The following is a 20,328-nucleotide window of genomic DNA, read 5'->3' as shown; positions in this document are numbered from 1 at the left end:
TGGGCTCCCTTCTGTAAAACATGCTAATAAGCAATTGCACATGAATCTCAATGAATGTTGTCAATCCTGCTGATGCTTTTTGCTTTACTAAAATACATACTGCATATATATATATATATATATGGTTTGCCCATGGACATTTGCCTAGCACAATGACACAGCATATTTAAACAATGGCCTAGATGGACTGTCTGACCACAGGCTGGAAAGCAGAAGAACACCTACAGTTAATCACGTCAACAGAGTCTGTGGAAAGTACAAGGGTCTCAGAGATGAGGGGTGTCTGGCTATGATATAACCACTAGCATCTATATCCCTGTTACTTACTCTGTTGTTAACATGTCACGTCCCATGTTTTAGACTGTGTCAGGCTATGGCAAAAGGAGCATTTTGGAGCATACTACAGCATGTATTTAATTAACATGGACAGTGTAAATAAGGACAACTTCATGGCACAGGGTTCAAGTAGTATTACTGTATATATCTTGCCTAAACTGCTGAGAAATACCCTTGTAGAGGCAACAATGAACTCAACCAAGATAGAGACGCCTGCTTCTCATATGTCTTTCCCAGACTAATCTATGTCTGAGTTGAACTGAGCTGAGGGGGACTGGTTAACGTCACTAAAAAAGCCTCTGGCGACCCTTAGTGGCAAAACCATACTTCTGTAACTGTCATTACATTGTCATGAGGTCAGTTTGGTTAAAAACTGACCAACAAAGCTGATGAATTCACTGCTTCTAATGTATTTTCTTCATGTAAAATAAGTTGGACACTTAACAATGCAATTATTCATCTATGAATATGATTAGCTTCAGAAATTGTGTGAATAATGTTGCTGCGCAGCTTCAAGAAAAATAATTTTATTTCTTTATAAATCCACATATTTTACCTATGAAAGCATACAATTCCATCTCACGTATTTTTTTCTTATTGTTGTTTCATAATTCAAAGGAAATATGGGTATCAAATCAGAGAAAATTGAAGGTATATCTCACATACAAATACATACACAGTCAACAGTAAGGGAAAAATTGTATTCGATCAATGTGTCCATCTTTTCCATATCGAAAGTGTTATACAATAGGGTCGGTTTCTTTTGTCAGAATGAAACTTAACTCACCATTTCACCATCAAACCAAAACGCAATACTTGTGCTGTAAGTTCATGTAATCAAACCAAACCAGATCCAGGTTCTTATTTTGACCTCATCTTGAGAGCCCATGTTTTTATTCCAAGTTGGGATATCCATGGCCAAATAATATGATTTGTTTTCACCATCATCCAAAATGGATGTATCTGATCTCTTAATTGATGAATATACTATTCAATTGTCCATATAGACAGAGAGAGAGAGAGAGATGGGGGGGGTAGAGAAAGAGAGAGCGAGAGAAAGAGAGCAAGATAGGATTATAAAGATTATAAAGTGCCCTAAGAGATCAAAGAACAACCGTTTGATATCGGTGCATCGACGCGACATCGCTGTGTGCTAACGCTTCCAAGGCCCTCGGGGAGGAGAACAAAACACTGTATTGCCTTTTCCTCTTATTGTATTCCTTTGGCAAATGACCGATCGTTAAGGGAGAGTGGAGCTTTACTATGAAACCCACAATACATCATCAAAACCATCCAAGGGTGTTCCTCTGTAGTAGGCAATTTCAATGGGAATCCCAAAAAGTATTCCCGAAAGGAATGTTAGGCGTCTGGGTTAAGGTCAATTCATTCCTCACGCATTAAAAGAAGCCCCAGGTTTTGGAAAACATTTCCCTCCACTCCACAGGGCTGGATTACATCCCAGTTCCGGATAGAATTGCATAAGTGACAGAGCACAGCGATTCCATGGCATCCACCCCATCTCTGCTCCCAATGCTGTTCTTGGCTTCATATTTATTATTTTGTGTTTTTCCAACTTCCTTGAACCAGGGGGACTTCACCTGGAGGAGAGAATTAGAGTAAATATCATTAAGTAGTGACACAACCTGCTGTCTACTAGAACCTCTAATGCAATAGAAGGACAATTACATTCATCAGAATGTTGGTAAAAACGTGACATTTCAGGAAAGTTCAGTGAAAATATACTATTTGTGGTCTACTTGTCCCTTATTCCCTTCTCATTCGCCCTTTGAAGCAGACTTGTGTAACGTCATACCCTCCCCATCTCTATGTAGAACTTTAATATAGCATTCTAATGTATAGCTCTCTGTCCCCAAACTCACCTTTCCATTCTCCATCCCTCCACCTCAGAGGACGAGCATGGGTGATGTGCAAATCTGGAAGAGACAGGACACAGGAATCAGTGCACCAACCTCATGAACCTCTCACCTGAGCTAAGAATACCTGTAAAGTTTCCATATGTCTTACCTGACCCAGGGTGGTACCCACAAGTCTGTAGATATTAATATCACATCTGGCTAGGTGGCTGCACCTACCAGTTCCTTTTAGACAGTGAAGAGACAAGAAAGTAAGGAGGGTAAGAAGGTGTGCTAGAATAGTATGGGCCAGATCCAAATCCACTCCAGAACTGGGATATCTGTAAGATCAGAAGGCAATGGCAATAACCGCTAGATCGCCCCAGGCCACACAACTACCAGTATTTGACAGTGTCTTACACATATGTCTTGTTCAAAATGAGATGATAAAAGACCACCAGAGACCACCACAAAGCTTCACTAAGAACCTGGTTCGCTGACTGATTTGGAAAGTCGTTTTCTTCCATACAAAGCAATGCTAATGCTAATAAATCTGCCAAGATAATTATTTTCAGAGGGTTGATATGCTACAGTATGGAGACGGCCCAATTATGTAATGCACACATACTTCCATGCATAGCATGGCTGCTTGTGCCGCAGTCTAAGGGGGAAAGGGTCTGCTCCTCTCCTGGTAGCACAGACGGGGTGGAGGTAGAAAGGGGGAGGTTGCGCCCTACTTTTAGCAGTGCCCCACCAATGGTGAGTATCTGCTGATCACGTCTCCCGCTGACACCTCATCCCCTCTCCTCTCAGACCCCCCCCCCTTCCTACACTTCTTTATTAGAACAAGCTCTAAATTTGCACCTTCTTACCTGTTTCTCTCCTGTGCTGCTTTATTTTCTCTCTCACTGTCTCGGTACCCCCTTTCACTCTCTTCTCCATCCCTACCTCTTTCTCTCACTCTCTTTCTTTCAAGCCCTCCCTGCCTTTCTCCCTCTGTACACCACCATCGTTCTCTCTATCTTCGTCTTTGTCCTCCTTGACTCTGTTGATCTCTCTCTTTCTTTCTTTCTTTTTTCCCCTTCATCTGTATCTCTCTCCCCCGTCTCTCTCTCTCTCTCTCCCTTCCACCGTTCTCCCTCCCTCCTGTCGCCGGTAACTCTGTCAGCCTCATTGCGTCGCTGTGAGAGCGACACAATGAGTGATCTGTCATCTCCTCGCTGGCTGTCTGATGCTCCTAGATGAATTATGGATGCAAACACTGAGTATTTCACAGCTAAATGCTGAATACTGAGGCTGAGGAAGGATGCAACCTCATCTACCTCATCCAGGCCTGTCAGAGAAGGAGAACACTGCCTGCTGCTGCCCACAGCTATAAACACACACGGTACCGGCACAGATGGCCATTAATTGAGCCAACTAAACTGTCTTCTTCAAGAAGTAAGACGATGATCGATAGGGTTGTAAACCATATGTAACCAAGGTCTAATCACTCGGGCCGTCTGAGACAAAAATATATCTTTCTCCTGAATGGATATGTAATGCAACCAGGACTCATAAACTGCTCAACAACAAAAACAATTGATCCCAATTGAGAGCTGCATGGATTGTTTCACTGCTACAGCTGTTGATGACTCATTATGCAAGCTATTACATGTGCTAAATGAAGACAGTGATCGTAATGTTGATAATCTCTTAGTTTAGGTCAGGGGTTCACAAACCTTTTGGCCCACGACCCCATCTGAAAATGCTCACCCATGTGAAAAACATTGTAATTAACAGTCAATGTTTACTTTTTTATTTGGGGCTATGGCATTCAATTGAAAAACATTCTAACACTATTTCTGATTGTCTTTTCAACTCACCATCACATACTATTTTTAAAAATTTTAATAAAAAAAAATATATATATATTTTAAGGGGTGGATAAGCTTAATATTGCGGAAAGAATATTGGTTCCATCAATGTAATTGTAAATATATATATCCATACACGCATGCATACATGTACACATATATACATACACATACCTATATAGACATACATACTTTTTTAAAGAATATACCTTTATTAGTATTCCCCGCTAACCCTACCACAATTGGAGTAAACTAATAAACACTTCGGCTTTTACCTTCAATTTATACATCTTATACAAATTTTACAGACACAGTCTATTTTACAATTGTTATTTTTTGTTTGTTTTTAGTCCTTCCTCTATTTCTGATGTCCATCCAGTTTGATTTCTATTTGTAACTGTGCTATTTCACAAAAGTTCTGAACCTATATACATTTTACAGACCCCGCAGGTTTTAGATGTTTTATCTTGCTATTAGTCCCACCCTTCAGCTCCATTCAACCCCTCCCATCCATCTCTCAACATCATCCATTTTGTATTTCTATTTGCCATATATGTTTCAACTCTGCTGTGATGCTTCACAAACGAATTGAACCTTTCTATTCTCATAGCTTCTATGGATTGTAAATTCAAAATAAACATTTTTGCCATTTTTGACTATGGCTTTTCAAATCACCCAGTATTGCTATCTGCAGTGTTAGTTCTAGGCAAATGTTGCAATTCTTCAGCCATTCCTGGACCTGTGACCAAAAACGAGCTACATATGGACAATACCAAAATAAATTATCTAATGACTCTGCCTCCTCACAGCAGAATCTGCAGAGCTGGGAAGATTGTATCCCCCATGTATATAACATTATATTAGTTGCAAGAATTTTGTATAGTAATTTAATTTGAAAAATTCGAATTTTTGCATCCGGCGTTGTTTTGCATATAAATTCATAAACCATGTGCCATGGAATGGGTACATCGAAAATCTCTTCCCAACTATTTTGCAATTTATATGGCACAGCTGTCAGTATTTTGGTCCTTAAATGGAATTGGTATATGTTTTTATTTATCACACTTGTCTTTAACCATTTATGTTCCTTAATACAGGGCCGACATACAAGGTCCTTACTTTTTCCCCTTCTACTTGCCTCTTCCATTTTTGTGGTAATGCTGCAATTTATTGGTTGTAATTTTGGGTAGAGCAGACATTTCCATATGTCTGTGTTAGCTGCATGTGTGACATAACTCCACCAGTCCTATTTATGATTTCATTCACAAAAATTATACATTTTTAAATAATTTATTTTAAAAATACAGTTTTTTAAAAATCAATTAGTATATTTGAATTTAACCACAATATTTGTTGTATTATTTGTTCTGTCTTTTCAGGTGGATTAAACTGAAATTGCAACCAACTTTCTAAGGCTTGTTTAAAAAATAAAGTTATTTTGGAGATTATTTCCATTTCAAACAATCGAAAGTGGGCCGGCGTAATCTGAATAAAGGGAAAAAGGCCCTTCTTGAACATAGGACGAGACATTCGTACCAATTTACTAGAGAAACAGTTTGGATTTAAGTATAACTTTTGTATGACTGATGCCTTTAGTGAGAGGTCTAATGCTTTAATATTTAATCATTTCTGCCCTCCGAATTCATATTCGTTATATAAATAGGCCCTTTAAATTTTATCTGGCTTGCCGTTCCAAATAAAATGGAATATTTTATGTTCATATAATTTAAAAAGCAGATCACTAGGTGATGGCAAAACCATAAGCAAATAGGTAAACTGTGATATGACTAAAGAGTTAATCAGGGTGATTTTTCCACAAATAGACAGGTATTTTCCTTTCCATGGTAGCAATATTTTTGCTAACTTTCTATAAAAAATTATTGGAGTGAGATCATTTCTTTCTTTTGGCATTTGTATACCGAGTATGTTGAAGGAAAAAGGAAACCGCACACTACTCTTGATAGTATTACAGATCTTTAATAAGCGTACATATCGGCCACACGGCCTTCGTCAGAGCTTTTTTTTTCCCCAAGTATGTCCGCATCTCCGTCAGACCATTTTATGTAAACTACATGGTAATGTAAAATTAGCATTTTTTTTGTGATCCAATGCGTAATATTATCATAATTTGGTTTTAATCCAGAGAGAATAGCAAAAGTATCTAGATCCTCTATGAGGCCGTGGAGAGACTAATTGTGGTTTTAAAAGAAAACATGAATCATCAGCGTACAATGACACCTTAGTTTTTAAGCCACAGATTTCTAATCACTTAATATTATTGTTTGATCTAATCTTAACAGCTAACATTTCGATGGCAATAATAAATAGATATGCCGATAGTGGACAACCTTGTTTTACTCCTCTAGAGAGTTTAAAACTTTCTGAGATGTAGCTATTATTTATTATTTTACACCTAGGTTTACTATACATAACTTTAACCCATTTTATAAGAGATTCCCCAAAATTGAAATATTCTAGGCATTTATATATAAACTCCAGTCATACTTTATCAAAAGCCTTTTCAAAATCTGCTATGAAAACCAGGCCTGGTGTCCCCGATATTTCATAGTATTCTATTGTTTCCAGTACTTGCCTTATATTATCTCCAATGTATCATCCATGTAAAAAACCTGTCTGATTAGGATGAATAATATCTGACAATACTTTTTTAATTCTATGCGCCAAGCATTTTGCTAGGACTTTTGCATCACAACACTGAAGTGTAAGAGGTCTCCAATTTTTTAAATGGACTGGATCTTTATATATACCACTTGGGTCCTGTTTCAGTAATAATGATATCAGACCTTCTTGTTGTGTGTCTGATAATCTACCATTTATATAGGAGTGGTTAAAACATGCTAATAATGGTCCTTTGAGTATATCAAAAAATGTTTTGTATGCTTCCACTGGTATGCCATCCAGCCCTGGAGATTTCCCATTCTTAAAGACCCCAATTGCATCAAGCAGTTCCTCCTCTGTAATTTGGCCTTCACATGAGTCTTTCTGTACAGATGTTAAATTTTACAATATTATTAGGAAAAAAATACATACAATTAATTTCAGTTAGTGGAGATGGAGGAGCCTGAAATGAAAACGTATTCTTAAAGTACTTTACTTCCTCTTTCAAAATATAATTTGGTGAATCATGCGTGACTCCATCATTTGTAACAAGTTTTAATACATTTTTTGGGTAGCATTTCTATATTGAAGATTGAAAAAGAATTTGGTGCATTTTTCCCCATATTCCATCCAGTTCGCTTTATTTTTTATAATCTATTACACTGGATTCTTCTTGAATAAGTTCCTCCATTTCTTTTTGTTTTTCCTCTAACTTATTCTGTGCCACTATGTTACCATTTTTATTGCTATCTAACTGTACTGTTAGTCCTTCAATTTCCTTTGTTAATATGGACTCTTTTGATCTAAATTGCTTTTGTTTAATTGATGAGTACTGAATTGCTTGGCCTCTAAAGGCACACTTAAAAGTGTCCCATACAATAAGGGGATTTGCTGTACCTATGTTATGTCTGAAAAAGTCTGTTATAAATTCTTCTGTCCTGGATCTAAACAATTTACCATCTAGTAGGCTTTGATTAAATTTCCAATATCCTCGCTCACGTGGAAATTCTGTAAGAGTAATATATATGCCAATTATGTGATGATCCAACCACATTCTGTCCTCTATCAACACTTTTTAAACTTTTGGTGCCAGAGAGAATGGCATAAAAAATAATTCAAGACGACTAGCTTGATTAAGCCTCCGCCATGTATATCTCACTAGGTCAGGGTATTTAAATCTCCATATATCCACTAATTCCAATATATCCATGACATTCATGATTTCCTTAAGTGCCTGAGGGTGATAGTTTGTAGTGTGATTTCCTTTCCGGTCCATAGAGGTATTTAAGACCGTATTAAAATCTCCCACCATAATAATAGAGTTTAGTGGTCCTTGTAGAGTTGATACATTCTTATATATATTTTCAAAGAAGGTTGGATCATCATTATTCGGACCGTATAGGCTAATAAGCCATATCTGTTTATTGTCCAATAACATATTTCAAATAATCCATCTACCTTGATAATCTGTTTGGATAATTTGCACATTCAGATCAAAATGACTGTTAATTAAAACCATCACCCCTTTTGAATTTCTTTGCCCATGGGAGAAATATATTTCGTCCCCCCAGTTCTTTTTCCACAAAACTTTCAACGATTGTTGAATCGGTTTCCTGTAAACAATATATGTTATATTCCTTCTCTTTTAGCCAGGTAAATACTGATCGTCTTTTCTTATTATCTGCTAGGCCATTGCAATTGTAACTGGCTATACTTATTTCACCACTTACCATAATGAGACACAACTTTCAATTCTATTTATCAAAATATATGTTTGTAAACGTACCATTAAAAAGTAACATGATGATTGAGTGTCTATATAGCTGTACCATGATATTTGCATTGCTACTAAGTAAACCTCCAATTGGTCCCCACCATTCCACCCGCTAAAAGCCCTCCTCATCCCGAGCTGGGCCGTCATCCCAATGCCCGACAGACCACCTCCGACCCCTCGCATCCCATAGCCCTGAACATACTGGGATCCATCCTTCGAAAAGAGCACACAGTGCCATTTACCGAATTGAACTTTATCAACTGCCAAATGCATTTCCATCGCCCTCACCCCGATTTGTATTATATATAGCTGTGGATCATCCTCTATTGTCCCTAACATATTTTACTCCTTCGCAACAGTTGTGGGATACACACATACACCCACACACACTCAACCCTTTCCCCCCACACAACCATAAACTCACATTCTCAACAGTTGCACCATCCCAGAGCCCAACTCAAGAAAGGTCCTGATTTACAAATGCACTTACTTTTGCAGCTGCATGAGAAGGCCTGCAAGACCGCGCAAAAAAAAAATGGGCAGAAATTGAGAGATTTTATGAACCATTGTCACATCCTAGATGATGGAGGTCAAATGTACACCTTTTCCCTGAAACACCTACAATACGGTCACCCATATTGACCATATTCCCAAGCATCTCCATGCAGTCAGACTTTTGATTTTGTGCCACCAGGGTCACAATAATATACCCCCTCTCTGAATGTCCAAGTGTGACCCCCCTCCCCATGGGTTACTGCAGCTAGTGTTGCCAGCACTGCCACTGCCTGGGTGGGGGCACCCCACCGGAATCCCCACCGGCTAGGTACAAGGTTGTTAAGATTCTCATTAGCAGCTTTGAGAATCTCCTTGTATAGTATGCTCTCCCTTTAGGGGGCTTTGGCTTTGCAGGACCAATCCTGCCAAGCAGGCTCAGAATCTTGAGGGGGCAGTGCTGCTCTTGGTCTCTGACCTTGGTCTCGGCCCACAGCAATACATTGGTTCTGGGATATGCAACTATTTCATGACTCACTCACTCAACTTTCCCAAACATAACAAATCAAATTAAACATAAACACACACCACACCATCCACACATATTGTGCCTTCTGTTTACATAGTTTTTATCTTCACCATGTTGAATTAGTGCTTGTGTGTTCCAATTAGTTATATGTGAAGATATATACAAAATCTATTTTTTAAAATTGTATTGTTACAATCCATAACCGGGCTAGAACTGTGTTTCATTAATTTTCCTCATCTATGAGAACTTTGTATTTTAAAATAACTTTGTAATTGATATACCATCACATACTATTAATGTGGGGCAGTCAATTGCAAATTAGTCTGACATAATGTCCCTTATCTCACCACCACTAATTAGAGTGCTTGATGCATGTCGTGTCAGAGCTTTTTAAAGTCAGGGGGCGTGGTCGACAGTGCTCATCTCATCTCTGCTGTCACATCCAACCTGGATCGATATTTGGTTTTAACGCAGACGAGAGCACTGAAACCAGCTTCACGCAGATATGAGCTGGCGAAGAGTAGCCTACCATGAGTTTTATGGTGCTTTCAAGACAACAGGGAACTCAGGAAAATACGAGGTCAAATCATGACGTCAGTGATCTTTAGGTCAGAAAGTCAGAGCTCTAGAAAGAAGCCAGAGATCCCAAGTTAGAATTCCGAGTCGGATAACTGTTCAAAATTATTTTTCCCAGTCAGAGCTCGTTTCTTTCCGAGTTCCCAGTTGTCTTGAACGCACTGAAGTCAGAAGTCGGAGATTTCCGAGCACGCAGTTGTTTTGAACGTGGCATTAATGCTCAGAGGGAGACGGCAGGGTATTCCCTTTGAGTCAGGAACCAAAACTCTTCTGTAGTTACCTGTGAATGCATTGCCTGCAGCATTCGGTCACATGACAGCTCGATCAGCTGTGCGACTGTCAACTGAGCCAGGATCACAGTCAAATGGATTGGGAAGTAGGTCCATCCCAAAGTGCTCTTCCAAGCATTGGAGGTGAGCATTCATCACTGGTGTGGGACAGTTACTGATGCTGTTTTCTGTTTTTTTTTCTTCATGACACCGAAAGTTAACCAGTTCCTCTCTCAACGCAATTTGTTTTCTCCAACACTCCCTCTTGATAACCACCAAGCCTCGGTGTGAAACAGAACATTGTCCTGCTCTGATCCCATATCTCCACATAGTTTTGCGAACAGGTGTGCGCAGAGTGGATGTGGTTTGATGTTCTTTACAATCGAAGTTACCTGTCGCATTATATCTCAAAGCTCGGTGCTCAGCTCGGTGCTCGGTTGCTCTCGGTGTATCATACAATGCGTCCATATGGCAGACGGAGACACATACATAACTAGCGTGCAGAGGCCTGCCTGCCGTCCCTGGATAGATGGAGCCCTATCTGTGCAAAAGACCACCATTTGATCCCATATGGAATCTGTTTTTTTGTCAATATAGCTACACAGCACACTGAACATCCCCTATGCTGATTCATGCTCTGGATTCATGCTCGCTGCACGGCCATTTTCAGGTCTCTCCAGAGATGTTAGATCGGGTTCAAGTCCAGGCTCTGGCTGGGCCACTCAAGAACATTCAGAGACTTGTCCCAATGCCACTCCTGCATTGTCATGGCTGTGTGCTTATGGTCATTGAACTGTTAGAAGGTGAAGCTTTGCCTCAGTCTAAGGTCCTGAGTGCTTTGAAGCAGGTTTTCATCAAGGATCTCTCTGGACTTTGCTCCGTTCATCTTTCCCTCGATCCTGACTAGTCTCCCAGTCCCCACTGAAAAACATCCCCACAGCATAATGCTGCCACCACCATGTTTCACCGTAGGGATGGTATCAGGTTTCCTCCAGACTTGACACTTGGCATTCAGGTTTTATCAGACCAGAGAATCTTGTTTCTCATGGTCTGAGAGTCCTTTAGGTGACTTATGGCAAACTCAAAGTGGCCTGTCATGTGCCTTTTACTGAGTACTGTCTTCCATCTGGACATTCTACCACAAAGGCCTGATTGGTGGAGTGCTGCAGAAATGGTTGTCCTTCTGTAAGGTTCTCCCATCTCCATAGAGGAACTCTGGAGCTCTGTCAAAGTGACCATTGGATTCTTGGTCACCTCCCTGACCAAGGCCATACTCCCCTGATTGCTCAGTTTGTCCAGGCGGCCAGCTCTAGGAAGAGTCCTTGTGGTTCCAAAATTCTTCCATCTAAGAATGATGGAGGCCACTGGAGTCAAGAACAAGAACAAGAATAGACTGATGAATTTCAGAAGAAAGTTATTTGTTTCTGGCCATTTTGAGCCTGTAATCGAACCCAAAAATGCTGAGCTCCAGATTCTCAACTAGTCTAAAGAAGGCCAGTTTTATTGCTTCTTCAATCAGCAAAACAGTTTTCAGCTGTGCTAACATAATTAAAAAAGGGTTTTCTAATGATCAATTAGCCTTTTAAAATGATAGACTTGGATTAGCTAACACAATGTGCCACTGGAATGCAGGAGTGATGGTTTATGATAGTGGGCCTCTGTATGCCAATGTAGATATTTCATTAGAAAATCTGCCGTTTCCAGCCACAATAGTCATTTACAACATTAACAATGTCTACACTGTATTTTTTATCTATTTTATATGATTTTAATGGAGAAAAAAATGTGTTTTTCTTTCAAAAACAAGGAAATGTCTAAGTGACCCCAAACTCATGAACAGTAGTGTATATATGTTTTTTTCTTCAGCATTTTAGAAATTCTCCTGCAACAACATTTTCACATCATGCGTGACCCCACATGGGGTCGCGGCCCCTAGTTTGGGAACTGCTGCCTTAGGCTAACAATACCAATGACCTAATTGATCATACCCATAGGGGTCGCTATTATGCATGTAGCTGCCATTTGCCTTTTCTAATCCAACCAGATTCTGATTCCAGTTGATACTGACACAGTCTGTAGTTTGCCCTCCAAAAAGTATTCAGAATAACACAAATGCCTTAGGAAACCCCAAAGATTACACCCTCACTAGACAATTAAGTGTGCTAATGCGCGGGACGACGTGATGTTGTTGGTGGGCGGCAGAGACACCGATGATGGTGTTCAAAACACCACAGAGCAGCCCCGGGCCCCGCTCAGTTCATTTGTATTTGGAGAGCGCAGATGTAGAGAAGATTGTGCTATACTGCGGATATTAAACTTACAGCAAATACCTCAGGGCCAGCGGAGGCAGCTATGATTAGTTTCATGGAAACAGAGAGTGGTGGAAGTCCCATCGGGCAGCGAGAGAAGGAAGGAGGCATGGAGCGAGTGAGCACGGCGTGCCCTCCTTTAGTGTTTATGTGCTGTGTGATTTTATGATGATTGCCTATTCCCATCAGCATTGGGGGCCTGGCGTGGGGCACCAGCAAAGCCTACCTGTCTGTCTGCAACCACAGCTGCAGCTCAATAGGACCGGCTCACTGCACTGTTTACTGCGCTTCATTTAAAGAGGCAAGGATTATGCAGCATAAGTACTGCCCCTTGAAATAGACACTGCATGCAGATGCACCTATACTTACAGGAATAAACACAGCATGTACACGCACACAAGCACACACAGACACACGCACACATCTGTAAGCTCTTACAGAAGCTGTCTGCAGAATTGTTAATGAATACACGTCAGCTCTAACCCCAGCCTTGTCTGACAGGAATCACCCACCTTGGACACGAGATAATCCTTGTTAAGGCAGAGGGACCCCAGCACCAGGAAATAAAAAGTGGGTGGCGTTGGGGCAGTCCCAGATCCTGTGTTATTGTGATATAGCATCCTCGTCCTTCACTGACTTCCCGTACTCTGGGTTCAAGTCCACTACCGTGGTCCCTTTCAAGGGCCCTCCGAAGCCCCCTTCCGAGGCCTGATGGGGTCCGTCGTGCCCTACCCTGTCCACTGGGCCAGAAGGCATGGGCCTGTTGGTCGAGCCTGAGGAAGAGGAGGAGGGTGGGATGGGAGCGCCTCCCCCGCCCGCAGCCTGGCCCCCGTTGGTCTGAGAGCACACGTTGCTGACATGTGCCGCTTTCTGCTTATAGTGGTTGCTGTGCAGCTTGTACTTCATGAGGAGGATGAAGATGAAGACAAGCACGGAGGCCACGATGATACCGCCGATCACGATGATCATGGTGCCGCCCAGGAACTGGTCGTGGAGGGAGCGGCACTGGCGGTACTCTCGCTCTGTGGTGAAAGCCACGCAGCCCACCAGGCGGGTGCCGGTTAGGGCCGTGACGCCGTCGTCGTACACCGCCAGCACGCACAGGTCATAGTCCCGCTGAGAGGCCAGGTCACTGAGTAGGAAGAACTTATGAGACGCAGGGATCATCCTAGAGAGAGAGAGAGACAGAGATAGAAGAGAGAGAGAACATTTGAGAGAAAACAAGGTTATTGATAGAGTGAACATTCTGGCAGTAATCTGAAAACTGTTGAAAACTGAGAGCTCCCACAAAGGTACTGAACTCAACAACCTATACTTTCAGTACCTGGAGATTACATTTAACCTTGACTACCCCAACCACACACAGACACACCTTCACTCCTCCTCTCCTCTCATTTTCCTCTCTCCATTGACAGGTTTACTTTCTGTCTCACAAACGCTAGACCACACAGGGGCTAAGGTGAGTGTGTGTGTTTATTTGTGTATGTGTGTGTTTGCTGTTACCCCGGTGTGCCAAAGTGCTCCATTTATCAACAGGGACATAGGGACCCGGGGGCTCCGAGGTGAGGAGACACAGAGCGGAATTTGAAAGTGCGGTGTGCCCAAGGGGTGACAGCGTGGGTGACAGTGTGTGCATTAAACATTTCTCCCTCTAAACGCAGGCGCCAGTGGGGTCAACCTCTACCCTTGCACGGGATTCATACTGTCTTAGCATACCCTCCTCTACCCTGCCTTATCCACAGGTTAAACCTGCTGTTTCTATTAAACTGTCTTACTACCATTACTCTTCTCTTGGCATGCTGTTCATCCACTGTATTCTCCTATACACATCATAATACATTTATGGAGCATGCAGAATATCTTCCACCCATAAATTCAGGGTCACATTATGGTCTGGTGCTTTACTATGAAGTAAACGTTTCATGGTGAGATATTGCTTTTATGATTACGTGTTATTATTTTTCTACTCTTTCTCTATTTCATCTCTCGCTACACTGTTGGCAAGGGCCCGTGAGTAAGCATTTCACTGTTAGTCTCCACCTGTTGTTTACGAAGCATGTGAGGAATACAATTAGATTTGGTGTGAATTTCAATTCTGTGAAACATTTCCTTGAAAGAAAAAAAGAAAAGAGAAGACAGACGATCAGAATACTAAGAAAGGTGAAATCTCACTAATTAGGGGGAATAGTTTTGATGTCGAATCTGTTCTGTTCGCCCCAGTGCATATACACTCATCATTAGTGGATGCTCTGGATGAGTGGAGGTCACTAGACGCCCACAGATGGGTCTAGCCATTTCATTAGCTCTGAGCCTAGCATACAGTCTAGGTATAAAAAGGGAGGTCGCCCGGGTCAAAAAATAATAGGCCCCAATATACTGTATCTTCAGATGTGTCCTTATCCACCTCGTCTGGTGTGGCTTTGATGGACATGCAGGGGAAGGCTGGGTCCTCTGTATGCCATGGGGGAGGAGGTGGTGGGGATGGTGAATGAGTAGCAGGAGCCCTCCCTGACACGGTCAGACCTGACCTTGCCACATCTCCTGTCACCAGTTTGTCACATTAGAGATGGGAATATGGATGTTACAGGCACGGGGGCCGGGAAGGGTTATGGGGACATGGAGAACTGTGTGGGTGCGTGTGCATGTGTGTACTCTAATGCGCGCGCGTGTTGTGTGTGATCATGGATATCAGTGTGTGCTGAAACCTCCCTACCACATGCTGTCTATAATGGCTTTTATATAGGATGGTCCTCTTCTCATATACGTCTCCGAAGAGGCCAGACAAACATAAAGGCAATTAGGTAGTGATATCTGGAGAAAAAAAATTGGACAGAGAGAGGGAAAATAGAGAAGGCAGTCGACTTGATGTAAGAATGAAGAGAGACTGAAAGGAAATCTCATACCGTCCCAATCCTCTCCTGTTTTCAAAACAATGTTCATTTGTCTGAGTGTATATTAGCTGTCCTCAGCCCCCTCATCCTTACATTCCCCCCTCTCTCCATCCCTCCATCCTCCCATTGCCACCTCCCAAATTCAATGCAACTGTCAGTCCACACAGAGCAGGACTCATGTGTGCCTAATTGATTAAAAAACGCATTCCGATTACTTTGCAGTGCCATAAACCAAAGGCATCCATGTGCTTTTTGCATAATTAACAGCAAATTACTTCTCTTATGTGTCTTGTTTTTTCTTAATACATCCTCAGGGAAAGGCCGGAAGTTAATTAAGTAGTAATGGGGCTCCTTTAACAGAGAATCTTTCCACAGTGAAATGTTGAAAAGGGCCGTGGCGGAATATTTAAAAAAAAACAAATCAATAGCTACATTTCTGTCTTTTAACGACTCTCCGTCCGTTTGTTTTAGGCTTGTGGAATAATCCACTGTGTGAGTGCCGGTAAGAACTTCAAAAGAGAGGTGGATGGAACTGAGCTCGCTGGCTATTTTTGCCGTGGGGCAGGAAAAATAAGAAACACCCCTTAAAGACTTCTAAATCAGTACAGTGCTCTCACTTCTATGTCTCTGTAATAACATGGGCTGGAGGTGCAGTCAAGCCTCCAATATTCATGGTGATGTTTTCCTCTGTACTGCCTATAAAAAATAATACGCCGCTGAATAGCGAGTTTAAAGAAATCTTTGAAAAGCATATTGCCCTAGGAGAGGAAAGGGGTTCGCAGGCGACTCTGGGGGAATTTAATGGCCGGCGATTTCTGTTGTTTTCATTTTGAGGAGAGAATTCCATTTTTTTCTGTTAATGTTCCACTTGATTCTTAGCAGAGACAAACAGAGGACTGTAGTTACTGCGGGAGTGACCCGGCTTTCTTCTCTGTGTGAATCGGAATGTTTCAGGTGTTTTATGCTCTTCAACAGTCATTCTCTGAAATCTCTGAAATGGAGGAGGCTCAGAAACCACTGTTCCCATAAGGACAGGTTCTTTTCAATCACTAAAGTCGGGGTGAAGATTTCAACTCAACATTGCTTCATTTAAAATCAGTTATCAAACATTGCCTTCTGGAACGGATTGCACTTCACTGGTGTAATGTGTTTACATCAGTTTAACTCTGCACTGGGATTCCTTTGGGTGCTATTGAAAATACGTAATATTTTCTCTCACTGAAGATAATACCGCTATTGTCCACAGCTTACAAATAATCACAATCACTTGAAAGCTTGCACAGTATATTAATATTTCTGATAGGAACAATACAACATTCCAAATGCCAAACTCAACACTTTTCAAAACCCTTCCATGACACTTAGTACGAGTGAGGCATTGCAACATTCAGTCCATCGTATCAACGAATGCTTGGCCTTTGATACTTGGGAGTCAACCCACCTAATATAACATCTGAATCTGATATCAGTAAGGTCAATATGTAACGGGATCATCCTCTCAGTCCTATGGAGATGATTGTTGGGAACAAGTTCTCTTCCTACAGTTGTCTTCCTCACTCTATGTCACTGCAAAACCCATTACAGCTAATGGCTACTGCACAGTAAGGCTATATAGGTTGGTGTGCCAATAGATGTATGCATACTGAGTCATTCCAACCCATTATGTCAGGACTTTTATGTGTTTTTCCCTGTGGGCATCATGCTCTTGTGCTTCTGTAGTTCGCTCTGTGACTTTTTTAGCGATGAGTTACAGTCCCCTGATGATGTCGTCGGCCACTAAATTCATTATCAATGTGATCGAGTGCCTCTCTGAACCAGGCTTTTTTTTCTTAAGCTTCCCCCTACTTTTTCTGAAATTCTGTTAAAAATCGCAAACATTTTGGCGTCCTGCTACTCAGGCCAGGAATATAGTATATGCATATGATTAGTATGTGTGGATAGAAAACACTCAGACGTTTCCAAAACTGTTTAAATCACGGCTGTGACTATAACAGAACGTCTGTTTCATCGAAAAGCGCAGGAAAATCTGATCACTGATGGAAAAAGTATCCATGCGCCACTCCCATGAATTGTTAAAGGTGAACCGTAATATATTTGGCCAAGCTTGCAGTACCTATACCACAGGATCTATAGAGTCTCCTCATTTGAATCTGAATTGATTCTTGGTAGATCCGCCCAAAGGGAACCGATGACCACCGACCCGAGGCATTGTCTGCCTTTTTCTCCGGACATTTTTTCCACACGGCAGGCTATCGAATTTACATCGCCTCCTGATGATTTTTATAGCTTATTAACGTGTAGTTATACTAAAGTTGCATTAGAAAGGTATTTCAAGTGTTTTGTAAAAGTTTATCGTCAATTTTTAACTTTTAAAAATGACGTTACGTTATGAAACGCTCTTTTTTCCGTTTTCCACACAGTCTTCATAGATCGATATCTAGGCTATATATGGACCGATTTAATCCGACCCAGTATTGATTATGGGACATCAAGGTGTGCAAAGAAAGAAGATGGTCAAAGGTAATTAATGTTTTATATTTTATTGTGCGGTTTGTGTAGCGCCGACTATGCTAATTCTTTTGTTTACATGCCCTACGGGTCTTTTGGGGTGTTGCATGCTATCAGATAATAGCTTCTCATGCTTTCGCCGAAAAGCATTTTAAAAATCTGAAACGGTGGCTAGATTCACAATGACTGTAGCTTTATTTTAATACCAAACATGTGTATTTTAATGAACGTTTGCGTTTTAACTAATACCATTAGCATATAGCTCGTGTGCATTTCTAGAGCTCTAGGTGAGACGTCTGCGTCTCAAGTAAGCAAGAGGTTAATGACAATCAATTTGGAGGCTCATGAACTGTCGAAGAACAACAAGAGACTCGTAGTATGCAAGGGCAAACGTGAAGATCAACTTCCACACAGAAATACCAGTCAGCTTCATAGGGATAGTTGCACATCAACCACTCCCCATTGTAACATCAACCACCCCCCATAGAGATGCATGTCATCTTATCTGATCTCATGCAAAAGCATGCGGTGACCATCTCACCTGTATATGAGGATGTCGTCGGAGGAGCTGTTGTACTGGATCTGGTACATGCGGACCCCCGGGATGTGGTCCTGGGAGGGCCATCGGATGGTGGCCGAAGTTGAGCTCAGCTCCGACACGCTGACCCTCTGATGGTCGGTGTGGGCGTGGCCCCCGCTGGCATTGGACTTAATGGAGGTGGGGATGTCCGAAGGGCCAGGCTCGGGCTCCAGCTTGGGGTCGAAGTGTGGCGAGGGGTTAACCACCAGCTCCACGGGCGCTGTGGCCTCGCCAGCGGCATTGGAGGCAATGCAGGTGAACTTCCCAGAGTCCTTCACAGTGGTGGTGAGGATGTCCAAAGAGCCGTTCTCGTAGCAGATGGTGCGGGACGTGTTCCCGATTAGCTTCCCCTCAGGGCTGACCCAATGCGTGGAAGGTTCCGGGTCACCCACTGACTTACAGCGTAGGCTCACCTCCTGACCCTCCATCACAAACATCTTGGAGGTGTGCCGCGTGATCATGGGCGGCTCGCACACAAACTCCTCCTCGCGGATAGTCCAGAAATACTTGCCGGCGAGCTCTCGGGGAGAGGCGCAGGTCTCCAGGTCGTCTTCCCTGGTCAGCCGCCTCAGCCACATTAGCTCACAGTTGCAGTGCAGCGGGTTCCCACCAAAGCTCAGCACCAGCGACGTGAGTGGAGAACCCTTCAGCTTAGCGTACACTGGGATCCTCAGGAACAGGGGATCTGGAGGGATCTTCTTCAGCTTGTTGGAGGTCATGTCTAGACGCGCCAGCTTGTGTAGGTTGGAGAAGATGCCTTCGGGGACCATCTCTATGAGGTTGTGGTCCAGACTGAGGGTGTTGACACTAGCCAGCAGGCCGATGGTCTCCCAGGGGATGTTCACCAGGTTGTTGTAGGACAGGTCCAGGTCTTCCAGGGTCTCCAGGAAGTCCTGGAAGGACCCCTCTGAGATGCTGTGCAGCTGGTTGTTGGCAAGGATCATGTGCCTGAGGTTGACCAGGCCCTGGAAGTGGGTGTCGTCCAGTATGGTGAGTCGGTTGGCGTCCAGGTGCAGGGCGTGCAGGTCCTGAAGGTCGGCGAAGGCGTACGGCTTGATCTGGCTAATGGTGTTGCGCGACAGCGTCAGGTGGATGAGGCTGCTCATGTTGGCGAAGTCACGGTGACGAAGGGTGGTGATGAAGTTGTCCATGAGGCGCAGCTCGGCCGTCTGCCGGTCAATATTCGGCGGCACGAAGAGCAGGCCTGTCTTGGTGCAGAGGACAGTGTAGGAGGGCATGAGGTTCTGGCAGGTGCAGCGCTTGGGGCACAGCATGGAGGCGACGGGCGTAGCGAGGAGGGCCAGGAACAGGAGCAGGCTCTCCATGGCTAGGCTCCTGGAAGACGAGGGGAGGGGAAAGGCTGTTAGCGTACAACAACAACAATGAAAAACAAGGACAACAAGGAAAGCAACAACACTGTCATCATTGCGTTGGATAGATAGAACCTCGAGCTGCAAATGTTAAATATTTGTCAAATGAAATGCTTACATCTTTATTGGGAAAAGAAAAACAGAAAATACATTTACATAAGGCAGATTTTTTTTTAAGGAAAGATATCTACTCCATTCCCCGACCTGTTCCCTAAAGGTGTGCTTGGATATCAAAACATGCACGCTTTACTACAGTTTAGTCAGAATGTCATGATGTGAATTTGGAGCAGGTTGCCCCAAGATAACAGGGAAATCTGTGGAGGCTGCAGAGAGAGTGCTGCTCCCTTGACACTGCACTTCATTCCA

At 42.6% G+C, this 20,328-nt stretch overlaps 1 protein-coding gene across 1 annotated transcript; it reads right to left on the bottom strand.

Annotated features, from left to right (window-relative positions):
• Nucleotides 1-847: 847 nt before the first annotated feature.
• LOC112266762 (leucine-rich repeat and fibronectin type III domain-containing protein 1-like protein) lies at nt 848-19,931 on the bottom strand. The gene is made up of 4 exons (XM_024444539.1): nt 18,554-19,931; nt 13,126-13,781; nt 2,217-2,270; nt 848-1,934 (listed from the first exon to the last, which is right to left on the bottom strand). The coding sequence occupies exons 1-2, from the start codon at nt 19,915-19,917 to the stop codon at nt 13,217-13,219; spliced, it is 1,929 nt and encodes a 642-aa protein (XP_024300307.1). The 5' UTR covers nt 19,918-19,931; the 3' UTR covers nt 848-1,934; nt 2,217-2,270; nt 13,126-13,216.
• Between the last annotated feature and the right edge of the window lie 397 nt (nt 19,932-20,328).

The sequence above is a fragment of the Oncorhynchus tshawytscha genome, linkage group LG14 (genome assembly GCF_018296145.1).
Source record: "Oncorhynchus tshawytscha isolate Ot180627B linkage group LG14, Otsh_v2.0, whole genome shotgun sequence".
Lineage (NCBI taxonomy): Eukaryota > Metazoa > Chordata > Actinopteri > Salmoniformes > Salmonidae > Oncorhynchus > Oncorhynchus tshawytscha.
The sequence above is the reverse complement of the archived record's forward strand: the minus strand, read 5'-3'. Positions and strand labels throughout refer to the sequence as shown.

Excerpts from the sequence above, each read along its gene's own strand:
- LOC112266762 (XM_024444539.1), bottom strand. The coding sequence starts at position 19,917 with ATGGAGAGCCTGCTCCTGTTCCTGGCCCTCCTCGCTACGCCCGTCGCC. Across the intron at positions 13,782-18,553 it reads GACGACATCCTCATATACAG|GATGATCCCTGCGTCTCATA; the intron begins GTGAGATGGTCA and ends CTCTCTCTCTAG.